The 21545-nt window shown below is 40.6% G+C and overlaps 1 protein-coding gene across 1 annotated transcript in view; it reads left to right on the top strand.

The window, feature by feature from the left end:
• Window positions 1-21545, top strand: part of NME7 (NME/NM23 family member 7) — a 90684-nt gene that overhangs the window by 52589 nt on the left and 16550 nt on the right. Inside the window, exons 10-11 of the mRNA XM_010567384.1 lie at window positions 2210-2311; window positions 20646-20753. Coding sequence (XP_010565686.1) covers window positions 2210-2311; window positions 20646-20753 — 210 coding nt within the window. The remainder of the gene's footprint in view (window positions 1-2209; window positions 2312-20645; window positions 20754-21545) is intronic.

The following is a 21545-nucleotide window of genomic DNA, read 5'->3' as shown; positions in this document are numbered from 1 at the left end:
TGCACAAAATTTTAGCTTTGTTGGTGTCTCCTGCGTGGGATTTTGCATACTGTTGATCAGGTTTTGTGCTGTTTTGCTTTGTATTTTCTACTGTAGCCAGAATAGAAAATGGGGAAAAAAGGAGGGAGATTGTTTTGGGTCAGCTCAGAATCTACTTTGTTAATCAAAAATGCTTAAGCTTAATCCAGCTCCAGGAATGGTTTTGGTTGACCACAAACCATGTTATTTGATGAATAAACTATTTGCTAAAGAAAATTTGATTTAGCTGTAACTGGGAGTCTTACCAGAGAAACAATGTCTGCTATTTAAATTCAACTCTGGACTTGATGAGGCTGTGTAAGGTAGACCAAGCTTGTCTCACATAGTACCACCTTCCTCTGTGCTGTAGTTGATGGGAGCTGGTCTTCAGTCCTCAGCTTTGTGTTGTAATGAAGGAGTCAGGAGAAACTTTGCCCACATTTGCTGTTGCTGGTGGGATGTCAGTGCTGATACAGAAACAACAGAAAAAGGAGGAACAAGAAAAACCACAGTTTACAGGGAGGAATTCAGTTGATTCAACTAAAGTTAGAAGCCTGGTTTTCCTCTTAGCTGTTATTTAGATGACAGAATTCAATGAAATTGTACGGAGTAGTGACTTTGTGGCAATTTACTGTTTCTTAACAGAATGAAATATATTGCCCTTTGACCTGTTCTTAACAGAGGATCTGTTGGTGATAAGACAGTTTTTGGAATTAAAATATTTATTCATTTGGTAGAATATGAAACTAGTCTGCACTCTTTTCATGTCCTCTCAGGAATACCTCTACCTACACTTCCTAGGATCAGGTTGATGATGGAGGCGCTTGGCTAAAATTCCATCCCATTGATTTCAGAGTGGGGAGATTAAGCACATGCTCTCATCATGGAATCTGTTATGAAGATAGTAACTTTTTGGAATAATGCTGCTTGACTTGGAGTCTTTGTCTATTTGGTTTCCATCACAATTCATAAAAGGCAGAGAGGGACTTAATCCTTCTTTTTCTACTGCTTTTTTGCCCACTCTGTATGCTCTTGTTCTTTGCCATGGCTCATCCTTGACCTGCCCATGGCTGGTAGGCATGATTGCAGTACCTTGCTTGTCCTTCCCTGTCCTCCCTTATTTCTTGTGAATGTTTTTTCCTTTCCTCTTTCCTCATTGGTTTTGGTTCTTTTCATTGTCCTGATTTGTTTAAAACTGGTCTACCCAGATTTCTAGACAAGTATGCAATTATAAGGCCATGATTTAAAAAAGGAAATCAGACAAGAACATCAAAATAGATTCTTTCTGCTTGTGAAACCTAAAAGGAAGTCAGACTAGAACATCAAAATAGATTCTTTCTGCTTGTGAAACCTATACCTCTAATTAACAAACTCCAAATTGGCACTAATGCCCAGAGTTAATTTAAGCTTATGAAAACTAAGACCCATCTTCATCACCCACTCAGAACTCACAATGTCTCTTTACTCTCCAGGAGGCTCCAGGGAAAAAGATGATTTTGGTGTAACTGAGATTCTGGTTAACAGTATACCACAAGAATGTTGCCAGATCAAGGACCCTTACCCTAACAGGTTGTGTCACAGGCACAGGTTCTGTTGGATTGTGTATTTCAGCTTCTGTAGTAATACATGAAGAAAAGGCAGTGAGAACCAAAAGCCCAAGGGACATTTTAATGACTTAAAGCCATCAAACAGGTGTATATTTGGAAACAAATATAGGCTATGTACCGTGCTCCCTGTAGGGAACACTGCAAACTGCATTGCTGCCTGTGGAACTGGCTGAACATAGTGTGATTTTTCAGGCTTACACCCAACAAAGTGTGTTCCATTGATTCAGTCTAGTTTGACAAGTTATGGGATATTGCTGTGAAATCCAGGTCTGGATCGATAAGGATGTACCCACAAAAGAATTTAAAGTATTGTGGAAGCTGTTGCATGCTATTTAGCGTCCAGTTAAAGCTGAATATCCAATTTATCTCAATCTCCATCTTCTAAACCAAGTAGCAAAATGGAAAACATGTCTTTTGTTGTGAATACTAATGATATCTTTGTTTCAAGTCTTTGCTTTCCTAAATGCACCAATATTTCTTAATTGTTCCTGTCCTGTAAGTTTGGGTCTAGTTTTGGGGAGGAATACAACCCTTGCTAATGCCCAAAGAAGCTCAGATTTGCCTCTGTCTTTTTTCTCTTCCAGGACATGGTTACAGAGTTGTGTTCAGGCCCTTGCATAGCAATGGAGATTATACAACCTGAGCCTCCAAAAGTGTTCAGAGACTTCTGTGGCCCTTCTGACCCTGTAAGTACTTGCTTGAGTGATAAGGAATGCTTAAAAAGTTGATGTGCTGTCTATGTGAATTAAAAGATCAAAGTGTGGTATGGCAGCCACATACTTGCTGCATGCGTTGGAAACATGTAAGCATTACCTTATTATGGAGGTCAGATGCTAGTCTTAGTGGACCAATTTGCAAATCCTCTAGCAACTCTTCTGATCTTACCTAAACCAGGTGATAAAATACTGTGACAATATTTATGTGAAAGGAAAGCTATCTAGGCAAAAATCTCTGTTAAAGATTCATAAATATTCTAACACAAGGCTTCAGAGCCCTGGAACAAATAGTTATTGCTTGTGCATGCCAATGTAAATTAAATGTTAGTCCACTGCAGTCTGTGGCATTCTCCTAGGATGAAACTGTAGAAGGAGAATTGGTTCCTTTGTTTTTCAGAAGGAAGCGAACAAAAAAGGGTGTAAAAGTTCTCGTACCTGTTTGCTATGCCAATGCTTTTAGCTTTTATTTTTCATTTCTTGAGGTAACTAAATGGATATGCATGACACTGTGTGCAATTTGGAGACAAGCATAAGTGCTGTCTCAAAAAAGCTTGCAGTTTTTTGTTGAACAATGAAGGCTACTATACCACACAGGAGCCATGAGGTGAAATATCAAGATGGAGGCAATGAGGGTAGGGTTTGTATGGTTTTTTTGGTTATGATCTGATGTTTTAGTTGCAGACCGAGTGGGTTTACCAGTTTCCATGGAAAAAAATCACACAGATTAATATTTGAAGGGGAGAACACATTGTTCAGGATGTATTTTTCTTCAGATCCAGAGCTTCCATTACAGAAAGTACAAGTTAAAGGCATTATCCAAACCTTTTTTTCACCTTCCATTTGGTAACATTCAAATGTTTCTCTGCTGGGTTAGCACCTTGTAAGCAGAGCATAACCTGTTTATCTGACTTAGTTTTAACTGCAGGATGATATATCAGTGGTAATGTACACAATGTGGTGGTTTCAGTTTTTTTTCAAATTCCGTGTTAAAGGTTTCTGATCTTGAAAACTTTCAAAGATGCAGTTGTTTTATTTGGGCCTATTATATCCTTTTCATGTTTCTGCTTGTTTAATGCCTGATACTTTAAAATCAAAATATGCTTGCAAACATCACAGCTGCTTTAGGTTATTAAAGACAAGTGTACCTATACAAGAGGAATTTCTCTATTTTCCCTTACTACATCACATGAACAGCTCTGTCGTAGCCATACAACATGTGTGTGACCAAAGGAATTGTTGATGAGCTGGGGAACTGAGGGTTGTATAAACTGATGGCTTCTCTGGGTAGCACAAGAAAACAGCAAAGGAGGGAACTAAAATTCCTGTCTCCCAGATCTCTTGCTAGTGACCTACCTATGCTGTTTGTGTTTCCCTTTTAATGGTTAATTGTGTGACTTGTGTGACTTGTGAAGTGAAAATGAGTACCTGCCTGCTTCTAGTGGAAGCAGGCAACTGTAAGTTTTGGACACTGACTTCGTAGCAGTTACACTAATGGTATGTTTGGAAGATAGGCAGCGTTATATATTTCTGTCTACTGTTTCCTATAAGGATTGCAAATTAATTGGTTCTTCAGGCACATAAAGCATATGTACAGTAACTATAGCTACTTTCAAGAGTTATCTTTGCCTGAAATTTATCTGTCTGTTCAGATAGCATTTGTAGATTGTCCTTGAGGAAGAAGGGACTACGGTATCTCAGTGGTCTTTTGTCATTCCCAGCCGGAATCACCAGAGAAGCTCACAACTGAACTTTGTGGTTACAATATCTGCCTCAAATAGGAGTAGCGGAAACCATAACAGCAGTTTCATTATCTAGCAAGGTTATACACAGACCATGAAGATACCATGGACTTGTTATTCTAGTGATTAAAGTAAATCTAAGTGTCGTGCACATAGTGCATTATCACTGAGAGATGTTAATCTCTCTAACTTGTTTGTTTGTTTGTTCATATATGCTAGATCCTGATGTGTGTACAGCCTGTTTATAAACACAGGTGAAGAGCAAATTTACTATAAAATGCACTTTACTGGGTCACTTTGGCTCCTGTTAAATAGTACCCTATTTAGCAAGTAGTGCCATAGAAATCACTGTGATTACGCTCAAAGCAAGGTGCTGTTTGAAGTGAGTGAACGTGTTGGAATTTGACTTATATAATGAATCTCTCCCAATCACATGTGCTGTTAATTATATCTTACGTACATAGCAAATGTAATAATTACTTTGTGGCAACTCAGATATCTAAACTGGGTATGAATGTTAACAGCCTTTTCAGTCTGTTCTTGGTTTTGCAGGGAGGCGGTTGGGGTACACATCAATAAAAGGCACCCAAAAAGAGGTGATATAAATTTTCTCGAATCAAAGCGAGATGTAATTTGGAAATAGGTCTGGTTTTGTCCAAGTCCGTGATGTTTAGGGCTGAAGAAAGAATTACAGTTTTTCCATTTTGAAGATTATGCTTTAATAAGCTAGCAATTTATACCAAGTGTACTTTGTGCTATTTTCTCTAACTGAGTAGTATTTTGTTAGCACTGCAGGTCAGTAAAGCTCTCTGCCAAAAGTACCCTTCATTATAAACCAGCTTATAAATACTTTGTTTAAACCTCTCGTGTGGTAGTAGGGAAGACTGCTAACCAAAAACCTGTTTTGAGCCTCTCTGTGGTAGTGTACAAACAGCCTATCAAATATGGAAAGCAGGCAGTGGGATAAAGATACTTGTCTGCAAGGAGCTGTGCTGGACATGCTCACTCTCAAAATTACTGTGACCTGATTGAAGGGCTCATTGTCACAGGTCGCAGGCTTGTGGAACATTTGTTCCCGGTGGCTAGTATATGCACTAGGAGAAATGCTTTTCTGCAGATCTTGCTGCTGCTTACATTTTTGTTGTACACTGGCACTTTTCTAATGAGTGGCCAGCTGGGTCACTGCACTCTTGGTGAACTGTCAGCATCTTTAAGTACACTTGGCTTAAGCTCCTGGAGTGCAGCTGGATTTTTTTGTATCATTGGTGGCCTCATCTGAGGCCTTTCTGTAATCTTTCAGATCAGCTGTGATGCTTGTTTATCTTGTCTTCCAATTGCAGCCTCTAGTTTAGCTGTTCCTCAAAGCCAGGTCCCAGACTACTTGTGTGACTTGCTCTGGGTGTTGCTCTGCGCCTCATTCTCTCTGTGCTGGAACGTGTCTGTGGCCAACATGTAGGGTTTAGAAATGGAAGGCACTCTCCACATCTACTATAATAAACATGTATTTGTGCTTTACTTACTGTTGCAACACCCCTGTAAAAGGCCAGCAGCCGTTCTGATACCCATCTTGAGAATACTGTTTCTTTACAACATTAATAAGGGCTGTGTAAAAAAGATCTCCAGGTTCCACACAAGACTGTAGCTTTTCAAGGAGGGGAAGCACCCACAGCCTCTGCTGTGCACCCAAACTAGGAGGTTTGGGAAATTGAGATTCTATGAGCAGCTGAGCACTTCTATTTGGGTAGTTAAATTTCAGATAGGAATGGGATTTCTGAAATGACTTTGAATTCCACTGATTTTCCATAGGGTGTTTGAATCATTTAAACCCTTTTTCAAAATATAGTATAAAATCTTGTAATGCAGGTTGTTAAATTACATTTTTCATGCTGGGTGCTATTTCAGTCTGTTTCTACTGGTGCAGTTCTGACATTGAGAGAAAAAAAATTACACTTATGGCAAAGAGGTGACTGCTCTAGAAAGCTAGGAAGAGGAGTTAAAAAGTTAATTAAATCAGATTACTAAAGAACACAAACTTGAACTTTTGATACACACTATCACTTCGAAATAAGAGTTGCTAACTGCAACCAAAGTTCAACAGAAAAGAAGCTATGTTTCTCCATTGTAAAGAAATGAAAGTGGTTGGAGAGGGGTAGGGGTAAATACAGCACAGTGTGCACTATCAAGAAAGCTGTTTTGTTTAAGTGCGGTAAGAAAAAAATCCGCAAACTATTCTGCATTGATTTGACATTGTTTCATGTGAATCAGAAAGCAAAGGCTCTAACGGAAAACCTTGGAACAGGGGGATGGTGGCCAGGGAATCCTGTCACTGCTTGAGCTTGCTGACATCAATGTTTCCTTTGATTGGTGTTTGTGTGTTTTTGGCCTCTGGAGCACTTGGAGGCCTTTTCTTATTACCTTGTTCAGACCTAAGTCTGAAGCTACAGCTGCAGTTTTCACATCTTCATGCAGCCTCTATGTTGAAATAGCTAGTAAAATGAGATGATTATGCGGTATTCATACAACACTTGTAAAATGCTGTAGAAATTAGATATATTGCTTTTTTTTTTATTTTTACCTTTCTTTTGAACTTTCTTTATGCACAAATGAAAAGGTTGGTTATAACATGTGATTCCAGGAGTCTACATCAGCTATGTGTTCCTGGCTGACTGCATAACTTTTAGTAGCCTTAATAGCTTTTAGTTAGGATTGGCAGTACACTAAAAGTGACTCAAGTACCTTCTGCTGTGAGATATTATTAAAGTGATGGGACATGCTGCAATATTTCTGCATCCAGTGGTCTGGAAAGGGATTTTCGTTACTTGCTTTAGATCTTAACCTGCATTCTTTTTACATTGAGGATTTGTAATTTTAACGGTAACAGTGTATTAACAGTCTTTTGTACTTCTGCATCAACACCAAAGAGCTAAACAGAAGATTAGAAGGTTTAAAAAAAAGCGGTGAACTGAAAGAGGTGGAGTCTGCTTTAGCTCCGTTCCTGACCTCACTGTGTGACCTTGGACAAAAAGTTCAATATGTTTCTGCCTCAGTTATCACGTCAGTTAAATAGGGATAACAATATGAGCCAAAGAGCACTGTTGCTGTAAGATTTTTTTGTTTGTATAGACCTTCTGTGAATCTCTAGCACTGAAAAGTATCTACATGTGTGGCCGAAAATGTTCATGTTCATTCCTAGAGCTACATTAGCAGCACCACATTTTCATATTGCATCAATAAAAAATAGTTCAGTGGAAGACATAAAGAAATGTGAAGACAATTTTTGAGCGCTCAAGTATTCATTTTCTGGCAGTACCTTCATAGCTGTTTCAATGTGGATTCTCCCTATAGCCTAGTGAGCCCTGGTCAGAGCGTTGACAGTGAAGTACATAATGTGTTTCCAGAGAAATAAGATTTATTAATCTAATTGTTTGATGAAGAAGATTTTCATATAATTGATTATCTGCTCAGATAGCCTGAGTCATGTAATAATAATAAAAAATTCCATTCAGAGCCAAACTATTATCAGCTAGAGTAGCAAACAGATCGATCGATACCAGTTACGATATCCTGCTGTCTAAGCCTGCAATGGGAAAGACATGATTGAATTGCTTAGGTGTTATTTAAGGTCAGCCATCTGACTCTGTCCTTTCAGTTTTTAATTTCCACATCAGCTTCTGCAGGTCTAATGAAAATGTGTTCTAGAGTGTGCTAAGGCCTCTTAGTTGGGGGACATGGTAATTTTTGACTGTCTGTGGAGGGAGATTCTTCCCTCTAGTGCAGCCCTCTTTTGCTGAGCTGACACTGCTTATTCATAAAGCCTAAAGTCTTGGGGGGTTCAGGACTTCTCCTGCCTTGTTCTGTGTCATCCCTCTGTGCGTGGGCAGGGGGCTTATTAAGACTGGATCTAGCAGAAAGGAAGTGTTAAGACAGCTGTGCTCTAGTGACCCACAGCTGTAATGTGACTGTAACCATGAGTTGCCACCACTGCTTCAGACTGTTTGAAATTTACCTCCAAAAGCATTATAGCTTGTTGTCAGAGACAAGCCTGTGTCTGTGGATGCCAAACACCACACCTGTGGCAATGAGTTGGTTTCCCTGGTTTAAAACGGATGGAGTCTGCACTAGCTGCACTAGAAACAAGACTGATACATAAATGTCATATTTGTTCTTCCTGTCAAAGCTGTGTGTAGCCCTGGGAGCATATGAGAGTCAAGAATCCAATAATTGTTTTTTTACAGGCATGAATTCAGTATTCATAGTAAGTTCTCCTGATGTGTTTCTCTTGCTTCTGAATGGGTATTGCAGAGGTCTGCAGACCCTGACACCCTCCTCCTTCCACCCTATTTGCTTTAATTATGTGTATGTATGTGCTTTGTAGTGGCACGTATGCATGATCTGGTTATAAGTTTGAGGTGACCTGCTTAGAACTCTGTTTCTTGCGTACCGTCTTCTCCAAGCCACCCTTTGCAGGCAATGGGAAGTCCTTTGATAGGAAGAGGGACTTCAGCCTCGCTGAAGTATGTCTTTGTGGGGAGATTAGAACAAAAATCAGAGCACTAGTAGTGGTGGAGGGCCCTTTTGCTTGCAAGTGGCTTGCTTTAAATATCGCTTGTTATTGCCTGAAGGCTGCTGTCATATGATGGCTGTTCAGTGTCATGTGGAACTGGAGTTTGTAGGCTCACTTCGATTCTTGATGGGTAGGTGCATATGTGCTGAAAATTGCTGGTATTAGTGGTGACTGGCAGTCTCCATTGGGAGACTAAATACCAACAGAGCCCTCAAGACTGAACTCTGCTTTAAATCCAATGTGATTGAGGCATGTTGGCAAGGTTACAGTTTGAAAAAAACTTTTATCTGCCACTCCTTGTCTGAGGCTCCAGAGCTACCAGACTTCAACGTGTCAGCAGTGCCTAAGTAAATCCTGGATGGGAGGTCATTGAACTTAGATTCAGTGGTCACAAATTACAGTCGTTTGATAAAGTAAATAATAAAAGATATTGCATTGTCTGATATCAAGCCTACTACCACCACAGAGACGTGATGCTGAAAGAGTCTGCTGCTTTCATCCTCTGGAGAGAAGGTGCTGGGGACTTCTGGGAGAGGACTGAAAGTGGAGTACATTTGCATCTTGTTTCTGGCTGCTGCAATGCTTTTTTTTTTCCTCAGTTGGCTACCAAAGCCCCTCTAGCCTATCTAGGGTTTTTTTTGTAGTTTCTTCTGCTACCTGTCACTGTGATATTTTAGTATCCCCCCATGACAGGGCACCTTCTTGACTGCAATGTCTGGACATTTTCAGGAAGTTATCAATGTTTTGTCAAAAATCCTGTATGCCCTCCTGGAAAGTAGCATCAACTTCAGAAGCCTCAGGGTTCCCATCTGTGTTCTCGTCTTTCCCTTATGTTGGGCTGTCTCTGGCTTTGAACTGGTTCTTCCTGGGCTCCTCGTGCCTGGTTCCAGGCTGGAATAGCTTACCCTATTTTAGCAAGAAGAGAGAAGCTGAACATGAGCCCAGAGACTGAAGAAAAGCAGAGATGTGCCACAGGGCATTAACAGCACTGGTTACTGGTCTTCCTTGACTTGCTGTGCTGCCACAGAGACCTCTTACCTACGCCCCAGAATGGGTAACGTGTCAGGGTATCCTAGAGCTAGGTTTTTAGGCCTTTCCCTGCAAAGCATTGTAGGGCTAGCCATTTTGGTAAGGGTTTAAGTCACACTTAGAATATTTACTTTTTAAGAAAACTCAATTTCTTGGTCAAGGACTTTGTACCGTTCAGCTCTGCAGACACATGAAGACATTTAGCCTTATCTGAAATCATGAAGACTAATTGTATCTATAGGTAGGTGTGAAAGAAGCCTGAAAGACTGGCTTAGGGATGCTAAAGGCTCCCTTTGCACTCAAACTGAGTGCGTCCCAAAGTAGTAGGTAGGTGTTATTAAAAAAGTGGTATTTTAAGCATCTATGATCAATACAAGATTCTTATAAATGCTATGAGTTACACAAATTTGTCTATTCAGCCTTGAGGAGGTGGGGTTTTCCGGATTGCGCAGGGTTTTGGTTATAAGTGTCCATCTGCCTATCTTGTTTTGCAGAATGAATGCTTCCATATCCTGTTTGTATTGCATCTTCCTGTTTAGGTTCTCTCCAAGCTTTGAATATATGCCAAGTTTTAGAGACTGGTGTTACAGACTTAGTATCTCATATAGATGGATCATATTTTGTTTAAAAGGTGACCGCACAAAGTTTTAAAAGTGCTTCCTTGCCTAGTTTCTTTTAGTATTTGCTTGGTTTCTTTTTTAAATAATGCTAGCTAATACCATATCTTTATTGTATCTCTGCTTATATATCTTAGATGGATTAAGGAGAAAAGTTTTGTTTCTCACTACTGTAGAAAATGAGGTAGGCTTCTAACATATCAGGTGACCATGTGATACCAGCCTGGTATAGACAAATACACAATGTAATTTTACACCCATAGGCTGATCAGAAGTAATCCACAGGGTTCTCTCGAGGGCTTGTTTCTCCCAGCTACACTGGATTACAGTGCAATTTACCTCGCCTATGGGAGGGTTTTAATGCTTTTTAAAAATCAAAGTATTCTTCCCCCTTGTGAAAATACAGTCTTTGTCAGTAAGACACAGAGCTGGTCATCAGAATTCCTAGGTTGTAGTCTCCTCCTGCAGTTGCAGGTCTACCTTCCTTGGTGATTCCTTATCTTTCCGCGCCCCCCCTCCCCCACTTTGGACTGTTCTATTATGGTTCTGCTGTAGCTGCTGAGGTTTCTGAGAATAGATTCATTAATATATTTGGTCCATAAAAGGCACAAGGTAAGAGCCTTTTTGAGAACTAGGTGGTTCTGGGTTAATTTCAGTCTGCGCGGTTGTTTTCTTTGCTTACCTTGTGTTCTGTTTGGTTACAGCAGACAGCAAATCACTCTTTTACATTGGACAGTGATGTTTTTGAGTATATAAAAGTTAATCCCTGAAAAGAAGCATTAAAGCAAACAACAAATTCTCTATAACCTCAGCCCTTCCTTGGAAAAAGGGAGCAGTGTTTCCAGGAGATAGGGGAAGTGCTGAGGTCACTCTGGATAAGAAAATGATACTGTTACTGCACTAAACAACTCTTTTCTCCTTCTCCAGTTTCTTAGCATCCTGGTCACAGTGACCTTGTGTGTTTGCAGAACTTTTGATTTGAATAGATTGAGAGCATTTGCTTACATGCCTGACTCAGATTTTTGTTGACTGTAGATAGCCTTATCCTTCACTTGAATTCTTCCTGACTTATCATTGGAACATAGTAGTTTTGTAGTGCTGTTATGTATACTTCAAGTTATGAATTAATATGAGTGATATCGCCAGTAAAAAAAAAATTAACAAAGTAATAAACCAAGGTAGAACTCGTTAGAACAGGCTGCAAGGGCTTTTTCTAGAGCACTGTAGAAGGCAGTTTGCAAGAGTCAGCTCACAAAGGTGCTTGTTGAAAATGTGCAACAAAGTTATAAACATGTAGGAAAAGGGCAGTAGGGCACTCACTTTTCCATAAAACCATGATGATATTGTGATCTTGAGTATCCTGAAGTTGACTGTAGCTCTCCCAAAAGGTTTCATGTCTTTCAGTCAGCAGCTTATGAGTAGCCAATTCTTGGATGTGTGTGACTTTTTTTTTTTTTTCTTGTCCCTGAGGACTGCTTTGTTAATAAATTGGTGGAAGAGCTAATAATAACCAAACAGAAAAGGAGCTGCAGATCATAGTGTATCTTACGTACTCTTGATAAGCTGGTACACAAAAGAGATTGATCTGAGGGGAACTGATCACTGCTGGAAGGAGATCGACCAGTTTCTCAAGTGGGTTTCCCATAAGAGGGATCACTTGGCTTTCTAGGTGACATCCTTGTACTGTACATTGCAACAGGGTGTGTATGGACTGACATTCCCTAGGTGCTTTGCATGCTGTTGTAGTAATGCAAGAAGTACGTGCTGTGGCCAGAGCATATCTGCAGTCATTTTCTGCTTGAGCTACATTATTGAAGGCTTCAAAGTGCTTGAAAACAAATACCGTGGCCTAAGCCTTCCCTTCTGTAATAAAAAGGAGGAGGTAGTCTGGGTTTGCATTTCTAATGATGACGGGTGGTATTATTGTTGTTGTTATTATTGTTATTATTTTAAATCCTCCTCTTTGCAATTGCTGATAGCCACGAGAACAACTGCAGTAATAGTTTTTGTTCTGTACCACTGGTCTTGTTGACTGTGGACACTATTAACTAAACAAAGGCATTTTAAAAACAGGATATAAAATGATGAATTCAAGTACTGAAAACCTGCTGAATAATTTGGGGTGCTGCTTGCTGTCTGTTTGGTTTAGGCTGACGTTCTCTGTTCTACTGCAGGGCCACCTGAGCAGAATATTTAGCAGCTGCTCTCACTTGCAATATGATAGACTGCATCAGATGTGCACATGGGACTTCCCTTGGATACTCCTACTAAGAAGTTTTTCCTTTCTATGTGTCCCTTGACTTCTCAGATCAAGGAACTCTAGAACAAGGTCGGGACGGAAGATGGGTGAGCAGCAGTTCTTCATGTTCCCATGGCAGCTCTGAAGTTCCCCTATGTGACTTGGCATGGCCTGAGTTTTTGCAGGCTGTGGCTTATCATCAGAGTGCTACACAGGAATTAAAATAGCACTGAATCAGGGAGAGAGAATAGTTGAGGAACTGGTCTGGGATTCAAAGATCTGAGCTAAGAGCTAGACATTGAACTTGTGATCCTTGTGAAATGTGTATTTCTTTGTGCCCCTGGAAAATTACTGAGTCCCTGTCTTGGTTTCCCACTCCATAAAAATGGGATCCATTCTGCTCCCATTTTCTGTTCTTTGTATCTCTTCATATAAGTTTTCCAGGCCAGGAGCTGTCTCTTAGTATGTATAGAACACTGACTAGTACAGCTAGTCCTGAATACAGCAGGGGCTTTTAAAAAACAGTTGTAACACAAATAATGATCGATTCCTTCCATCAGAACAAGGCTGTTCACAAGTGTGTGGGAAGAGATGGCAGCACTGCCACCTCCAAGCAAAAGCTTGTGGTTGGATTGGAGAGGCTTGAGGGCACAGAGTGGAAGGGGAATCTCTCTCCCATGCTAAGTCCCAAATGAGAAGAATCTCTGAGGTTTGTAGCAGACTTGTGAGCTTTGTCTTCCAGTTTGTCTGCGCCTTCTGTTGAAGTGGATGGTCCGAAGTTGGTTCGGCAGGGAAGTCTCAGTAGAATTTTGAAGCAGTTTTTTCTGCTTTGCAAAGTGTAAAGCTCAGATATCTGGACTGCTTTTGCAAATGTAAAATTCCGTCTCAAAAATTTCAGAGGAAAAGATAATTTATAATTTTTCTTGTTCTTACAGGGGAAAACTCAGCCAAGATGTCTGCAGACTAAAAATAATGTCTTGCAACTTCATAGTGACTTTCACTGGAGGCTCTCCAGATATTTTGCTAACATGAATTAATGAAATCCCAAAATATCCCTTGCAGCCTAGTATTTTTTTTATCCTTGTTTTACAGGTGAATTAATAAATGGATGAAATTCTGAATGCCTCAAAGGCACTGGAAAAGCATCAGTAGGACCAATATTTCACCTTTAAAGCTTAAAGTAAAGCAACTAATAATCAAATTTACAGTTATACTGTGTTTTCTGATGTCTTGTGGGGTTAGTTGCTTTTCAGTTCTTAAATGCTTCCTTTTTCCAACTTGTCAAGAAATGTAAATATCCCTTATTGCACTCAGATAATACAACAAGATAGCTAGATATTTTATCTTAATTTCTATTTTGTGACCAACTTATATTTGGTATGTCAGTTATCCTCAAGACTTCACCATCCAATCTAGTTTGCACTTAACTCAGAAGCGTGGCTGCTTGCTCTTATCTAAATTCAGCCCATTGGCAAGGGCAGATAGGCACACAAATACAACAGTAAATAAGTTTCTGAGCAGGGCAGTTATCATTGGAATTGCTTAAGCATCAACCAGAAGCGCCAAGACTGGTAAAAATGCTATCTCAGGCTGGCAAATGTGCCACGTTTGCTGCCCACAGCAGAGAGTCTGTGGAGAGTTGGTGCAGCACCTTTGTGCTGCCAGAGAGGAGTGGTAGGGAACGTGTAGGAGTGAAGCAGAGAGAATGAAAGTGCCTCAGGGGATGGAGGGTGAGAAGGAGACAGTGTAACAACTTCTACAGACTTGTGAGCTTCCAAAAAAACTGCCAACGCTGGAGTATGGAAGATAATTTTAGGTCCGTTAACAAAACTTCCAAAAGATACAGGGCTTCAGACTGGTAGTTCAGACGTAGACTGACTTCAAAATAAACAGAAAAGCAGATGGATTTTTTTTTTTTTTTTTTTTTTTTTTTTACTCAGACCAGAGTAGGCTTTTGTAACAAAATAAACTATGGTTTTATTATTTGCTGCTACCGTTGCAAAACTATTTGATTTTGGAAGAAGGTGAGCCTCAGGTGCACTTTTTAGCCTTGCAACTGAAAATTTAGCTGCTGTTGCCTGGATCAGATCATTTAATTTGCTGAACAAACCTTTACAACCATGCTGTTTCAAGTACATAACTGTATGCGTACAGACTTGGCTCAGTTAAAGATATGAGAAACTTGTCAGGACAGCCAGCAAGTCATTGGAGGCATAAATATTTTACCATCAGTAAGGAGAAGACAACCTGACTGTCTAGGTCAAATGCACAGTGCTCAGGAGATAGAAGATTAGGCTAAATATTATAAAGACTTTCAGTGCAACCTTTCCAGATTCTTGAGAACCTGTGTATCAGTTTGTTTTGTGATAAAGATCAAAAGATGAGGGGTGTTTAGTGTGGAGGGGGTTAGTTTGGAGGGGATTGTTTTGGTTTGATTATTTTTTTGTGATGTATGGAAAGTAGAAAACGCTATCTGATAACACTGTCTTCCTTGGAAGCGTGCATAAGGCCGTTGATACTGACTCCATATGTGTACATGACTTTGCTGCAGCTCGTGTGGAACACAAAGAAAGAGAAAATGTGTCACTTTGTCAACCAGAGACTTCTGTTCTGGATTGGTTTGTGAAATGTAAGCTGAAGGAAACCTATTGTATTCTCTTTAATATTGACCTGGTTTTGTATTTAGAAACTTTCTGAAGTACCTTTCAACAGGCAGGCCCCAGGTTTCAGGGCAAAATGTGCTCTTCCCCAGTTAAAGACTTTACAGTGGTAGCAGCACCATCTTATGTAGATTTTTCTCTTTGTAATATAGACAGAAGGCTTAGCACTGCACTTAGGGATGATTAAACAGACCTCGGACTGATGCAGGACTAGAAAATTGTGTTCAGCAGCAGCTGATATTGAGTGTAAGGTGGCTCACTGCATGAAACTGGGGAACATAAATCACGCTAGAGCCGAGGTAACTAGGGGGGCACACACATCATCAAAACTGGTTGGCTAGAGTTTGGAAGGAGTATGGGCTGCAAAGAAAACATGCGAAGCAAGCTGGAGCAAGCTAGCTGTTGTGGTATCATGCACAAGATCATCTGAGACCACAGGTTTCATTTTGGCAGTTAAGTCTTTGTCTATGGATGGGAACTTCTGTGAAGTTAAAGAAGATATTAGACTGATCAGCTGAGGTTGTTCCCACAGTAACAATAATCTTAAGTTGTTTCTTAGCTTGAATAAGCATTAGAGGAGATTTTTGTCTAGTATTGTATTCTGCGTGACAGAGGCTGTGCTGCTTTTATCATTTTACCTCTTGCTGATGGCTTGTGTAGGAATGAATATTTTGTGCGGCTCCCTGCTGCAACCAGCAGTGTGTGATGTGACTGGTGCTAAAATCCCCTGAAAATAAAAGCCAGCTGAAGAGCTGTGATGATGGGAAGAGTGAGGCACTTATCCTACCTACCTTACATAGCTGTTGTACTGCAAAAGAGTCTTTTTTTTTTTTTCCCTGAAAGGGCTTATCACCCTCCACTTACTACAGAGGAAGCTCAGGTGCCTAGCTTGGATGGGGCAGTCAGCTTTCTGATGGCTAAAGTTCAGTCAGACAAATTCCATGGTCAGTGGTGGAATTTACATTATTTTGTTTGTTCACAGTTAATGTGTGTTCTGTTCTCTTGAAAAGGGTGCAGCTGGTCCTTAAAAGGAGAAAGGCAATTGCTTGTTTGCCTGAGGCTGGCTACTGCCTTCTGGATTAGTTGGCACCCTCAAGGGGAAAGAGGGACCATCTCTTTCTTGACAGCAGCGGAGCATGGAGAACTGCAGAAGAAAAAAGCCTCATGAGTGCAGGGTGGGGAAAACAGAGATGGGGAGACCAAGTCAACATAAAGCCTTAAGAAAGAGTGATGAATGAGGAATGCCAAGAAGAGCAAGGAGCAGACACGCAGTCAGGGCTTGGATAGAGAAGGAAAACAAGGTGTTTTACTGGGGACTTAGAGGGGACTGTGCAGAGTTTTGTTGCAGCCCAAGAAGCCCTCTGAATGCTGCTGGCCTGAAAGCAAACCTAAAAGAATGAACCTGCCCTGGGAGCACACTGTGGGTAGGAGAGAGGTTGATCACAAACTCTCTTATTTTTATTCTGCTTCACTCAAGAGGACCAGTAACAAATTTTGAAGGTTCCCTTGTTCTAGTTCATGCCCATGTAGAACAAAGTTTTAGGCTGTAAAAGTTCCTTTGTTTGTTCTTGGTCCATTCAGAATTTGTTTCCCACTGAGGAGGGAGGGAATGGTTGCTGCACAGAGTCAGTGGTCACCTCTTTGGCTTTTCCTTGAATGCCATTTAAACGACAAAGCATGCAGAAATGTTTAAGGGCAGTGGCCTTTCAGCCTTTCTAGATACCCAGTTAAGTGTTCAGGGCAGATGCTTTTAAAAACCTGGTCAGATTTTCTTGAAATCTGCAGTTTTGGATGGAATACATGTTACTGTTCTGTATAACTTCCCATCCAGCCCGTGAAAAAACAGCCATTTGAAGGAAAAGCAGTTAATGAGCTTTGCTCATGTGTATGTTTATGATTTTTCAGTCTGATTTTGACATATTACTGGCATTGGTGACATTTTTGTTTCCCTTAACTTGTACAGAAATAGAAAGATTTTACAATGTGCCAAGTACTTCATACAGGCAGTATTGCACCGGGCACAGTTATGTGATTGAGAGAAACATGAAATATTTGCATCTGTATCTTGTGTAGGACAAGGATATTCAAAGGGCTAGCTGTAGATCAAAGCCCAGCCTGTGAGGTGTGATCAAATAGCCTGCTGAATAAGACCAAAGAGGATGAAGCCTTTTGGTACAGCAGCCATGGTTTGTTTTGCCGCAGACAGTGTATTCTTTATGTGAGGTGTGAGTTCATGGCATCCCCATTTACACATGCACATGAAGTTCCAGCGCACACTTGTTACTCTCCTCTCATGCATATGGTAGAGCTGTAGCTGCTCTTAACTCCTCCACCATCCCACTCTCAACTCCTTTCGAAAAGTTTTTGACAACCAGTACACGAAACACATACACCAGAAACTACACTCAGCAGAAAGCTTAGGAAAGATGTTTAAAAGGGGATGGAGGGGTGTGGGGGAACCAACCCAAACCCCATTTTTATATTCGTATCTCCCTGTTGTTGCAGATGAGGCCTTATAAATAAAATGCTTGGCAAGCTTCCTGTCGTGGAGCAGAAGAGTGTACATTAATATGTGCGGTGAGGAGTAAGTTCTGTAAGGAACTCTATTCCTCCTTCCCTGAAACGTTCCCAAGATTTCCAGCTATACATACACAAGGACACCTATATATGATCCATAGAGCTCTTTGTATCTCTGTCATTTACAGAGGCCTTGTTCCCTGAGGGTTCCTCAGTGGTGTAGTAAGAAAGCAACAGAATAGTAAAACTTTGGAATTGAAAATTATTGACCTTTTTTGGCTATGTAAATATAATCGGAGACTGCTTTACCTCTTGTCCTGTTTGTTAACTGATGGCAAGAAAGGTTTATTTAGATTCTTATTAATCAGGTGCTTATAATGGAAAGTGCTGGAGTACCTACCTTTGTGTACGGCTGATCAGTTTCAGGAGGGGAGGAGAATGCATAGCAACCTGCATTGAAAAATTGAAGGAAGAACAGGAGATTGTGTACTGCAGCAGTAGGAGCTTTTGCCAATGTTAGTAAGAGTGAGTCCGAAAGAAGAAACATGAGGTCTTTTGTTACGAATTTGTGAAGTAGAAATGAAAGCTTAGGACAAATGATAAGTCAGGAGGCCAGAGTTGCTTTTAAAGAAAGAAAGAAAGCAAAAACAAAAACAAAAAAAAGAAAAGTAGGTTTGGTGAGGAAGATGGGTCAAGGGAAAACTTGGGAAAGTTTCATAAGAAGCAGAATTTTTGGACCTGTTGGAGGATGGAACAGTTTGAGCAAAAGAGTTTCATGGATAGGAAATAAACAGCATAAGAAATACCAAACTTTAGCTTTTTTGATCTGAGCTGTTTCTTGCTAAAGTGTTTCCAAAGGTTTCATAGCCACGATAATTTTTTCTAGTATGCCCAAACTTTCCTTAAAATAATTGAAACCCTAGTGCTATTGCTGGCTTCCTGACAGCTAGTTGTTACCGGGATCAACAGTTGTTTCAAGGAAGGCTTGATTCAAGTGTCACATAGCTATAGTTAACTGGCATGTGACTTTTGTTTCTCCAGCAGACTTTCTTATCGCAGGCCTTTAATGAGGACCATGTAGAGGAGGGTTTTTTTCTCCTTGGGGAGTTTTGTTTTTTTTTTTTTTAAGGTGAAATTCTTGAACTTTCCTCTGAAGCAAAATTTGTTTGACGTTGAGTGTATCTTATTCAAATATCCTTGACATCCACATCCAAAGATCCTTATTACCTGTGATGTACACACAGTAACAATGGGGAACTGAAACTTCTTGTAGCATGTTTTGAGTTAGGCACACTCCAAGCATTAAAGCAGTTTAATTATCATCCAGGTGGGTAATAGATCACCATAGGTAACAGATCTAGGTTACTAGGTAACAGATCACCATAACTGTTAATTGTTATTACAGAAAAATATCTGGGACTTGCTGGGCTAAGAGAAAATTTTCTCCTTAAGGTCCAATTGTCTTAGTTTAGAAATGAGACATGACAAGTGGGTGAAGCTGGAAAGTGGCTAAAGAGTGTTTTCAGATAATGCTGTTGTGAGGTCTTTGGGGACTAGCTTAAACCATTCACTGCCATCCCAGAAGAGTGTGCATCATGCGAGTGGTCCTCAACTGTACCTGTGCAAAGTTTTCCAGGTCAACCAAGAGCCACTACTGAAGTCACTTTGAACCCATTTGACACTGAAAGTTAAGAAATGCTTGGACAATCCAGTCTGGTGACTCGGCTGCAGGGGCAGTAACCTCCAGCTGTGACACCGAAACAAACACCTGGGAGTGGCACAGTGAAACTGTGCTGGCCACTTCCAAAGTGATTACACCCTAATGTGCCCAGTGCCTTTTCAGAAAGGGGCCAATGTAGGCTCTGTTGGCAAGGAAGAATGCTTTTTTTTATTCAGTAGTTGTAGTGTGAGCTTGTCATCGGCCTGTCCCCTCACAGGCAGCAGTGCTTAGGACGCACTCACAGAAGAATGTTTAAAGGGTTTTAGGGAGGGAAAACTGGGTTAATGCCATCACCACTGAATTTTAAAAGGAGGCACACTGTGCATGAGGTAGGCTTGGAGAAGAGCTTCAGGGTGTTGGGAAGAGAGGCCAACAAGGTGTAGCACAGTTGGCATAGGAAAGGGATTAAAAGACAACACTGCAAGGTGATAGCACAGAGAAGTACAGCAGGACTGCGTTATGCCTTGAAAGAAAGAGCATGGTGGAGGGGAGAGCCAATGAAGGCAGTCCTCTGCAGTATAAGATGGGAGATATATCACGGAAAAGAGGTAGGGGAGGAACCGGAGTGTATCTGCTGTAGTAAGAGAAACACTCTGAGAGGCCAAGGAGGTGTTTGGCATTGTAGATGGAGAAGAGTATTGAAATGTCAACTTCAAAGTACAGACAAAGATGGAGAGAGAGTCTGGACTGATCCTCAGAGGGGATTAGATGTTGGCACTGGTCACAGTGTCAGAGAAGCACCACAGAGCAGAAGACCAAGAGGCTGTTCAGTAGCTGGGCTTCACAAATGCCAGGTTCTGAGGCAAGTAGTTCAGTGTTAGGGGAGGCAGTCTGCAAAGTGGTGCGCTTGTGTCTGGTGACTAAGGACAGCACATTCTGTGCTTGAGAGCTGCAAAGGTGTTAACATGAGCTAACTGTATTAATACAAGTGCCAAGAAGGTGTATCTGTAATATGAAGGGTCCTGTGTTTCACTCAAGGTGGCTTGACTGGCCCAATTTCAAGCAGTTAGTTTTCACAATCTTGGTCACATTTTTTCAACAGTTGTGTATGTGTGTAGTGCAAGCTGGAATTTTCCTCTTTGTTTTCTTTTATAGCATACGACACATACTAATAGCACAATAATGTTTTACTTTATAAGATTCTATTGTGTCCACAATATAAAGGAACAGTGTGACAGTGTGGTTCACAAAGGTCTTTTGGTTTTCTTGTGTTTAATAGGAAATAGCTCGTCATCTCCGACCTGGAACTCTGCGTGCTGTCTTTGGGAAGAACAAGATTCAGAATGCTGTCCACTGCACAGACCTACCTGAAGACGGACTTTTGGAGGTAAGACAAACATGTGCTTTTATATCATAGGAAGTTTTAAAGTGAAAAGCTATATCTGACACCGTTTTAAGCTGTTGAAGTGTTTTCTGTGTGGAGTAGCTGTTGTGGAGACCAGTGATCAACTAGAAACAAAAGCAAAGAGTTTCTTAAGGGCATTTAACTTGGTTAATTCTGGTACTGTAAAAAATTCATCCATGCGGTTTTCGAGTGAATATAGTACAATGAAGAATTTAATGCAATGAAAGTCAAGAGTCTTCTATTTGGCTGAATATGTCTTTGGGACTGGATATCAGCACCTAACAGTCCTTCTGCAGGGACGCGTTCTTAGCCCTTTCTTGGATGACCATCATGACTCCTGATCTGGATTGTCTCTACAGTGAGCTTGTGTGGGGCTTGGAATATTACAGGCACTAGGGATTCAAATTCTCCAGATAGGGTCCAGGTTTATTTGTAGACAGTCATAATTATGCACATCAGTTGGTATTTCCTGTGTTTTATATTAACTTACTAATTATTAATTGATTTTGGCTTTGCATGCTTTCATTAAAGTCCAATAAAATGGGAAAATGTTAAATTAAGGGAGTTTGTAAAGACAGAAGTACTCACTATGACAACCAGAACAAGCTCACTCAATTCTGTGCCTCAAAACTAAGGTCTGTACAAGGGGGTCGAAGCGGTGTATAAGCGTATCTTGGATGGATCTCTGCATCAATGCAGATGTTTTTCCAGCGCATACATACCTTCTGTTTTACTGTCTACGTGTATTTGTGAGTGTTTCGTTGTCAGACTATA

The sequence above is a fragment of the Haliaeetus leucocephalus genome, unplaced genomic scaffold (genome assembly GCF_000737465.1).
Source record: "Haliaeetus leucocephalus isolate CR32 unplaced genomic scaffold, Haliaeetus_leucocephalus-4.0 Scaffold228, whole genome shotgun sequence".
Taxonomy (NCBI): Eukaryota; Metazoa; Chordata; class Aves; order Accipitriformes; family Accipitridae; genus Haliaeetus; species Haliaeetus leucocephalus.
The sequence above is the reverse complement of the archived record's forward strand: the minus strand, read 5'-3'. Positions and strand labels throughout refer to the sequence as shown.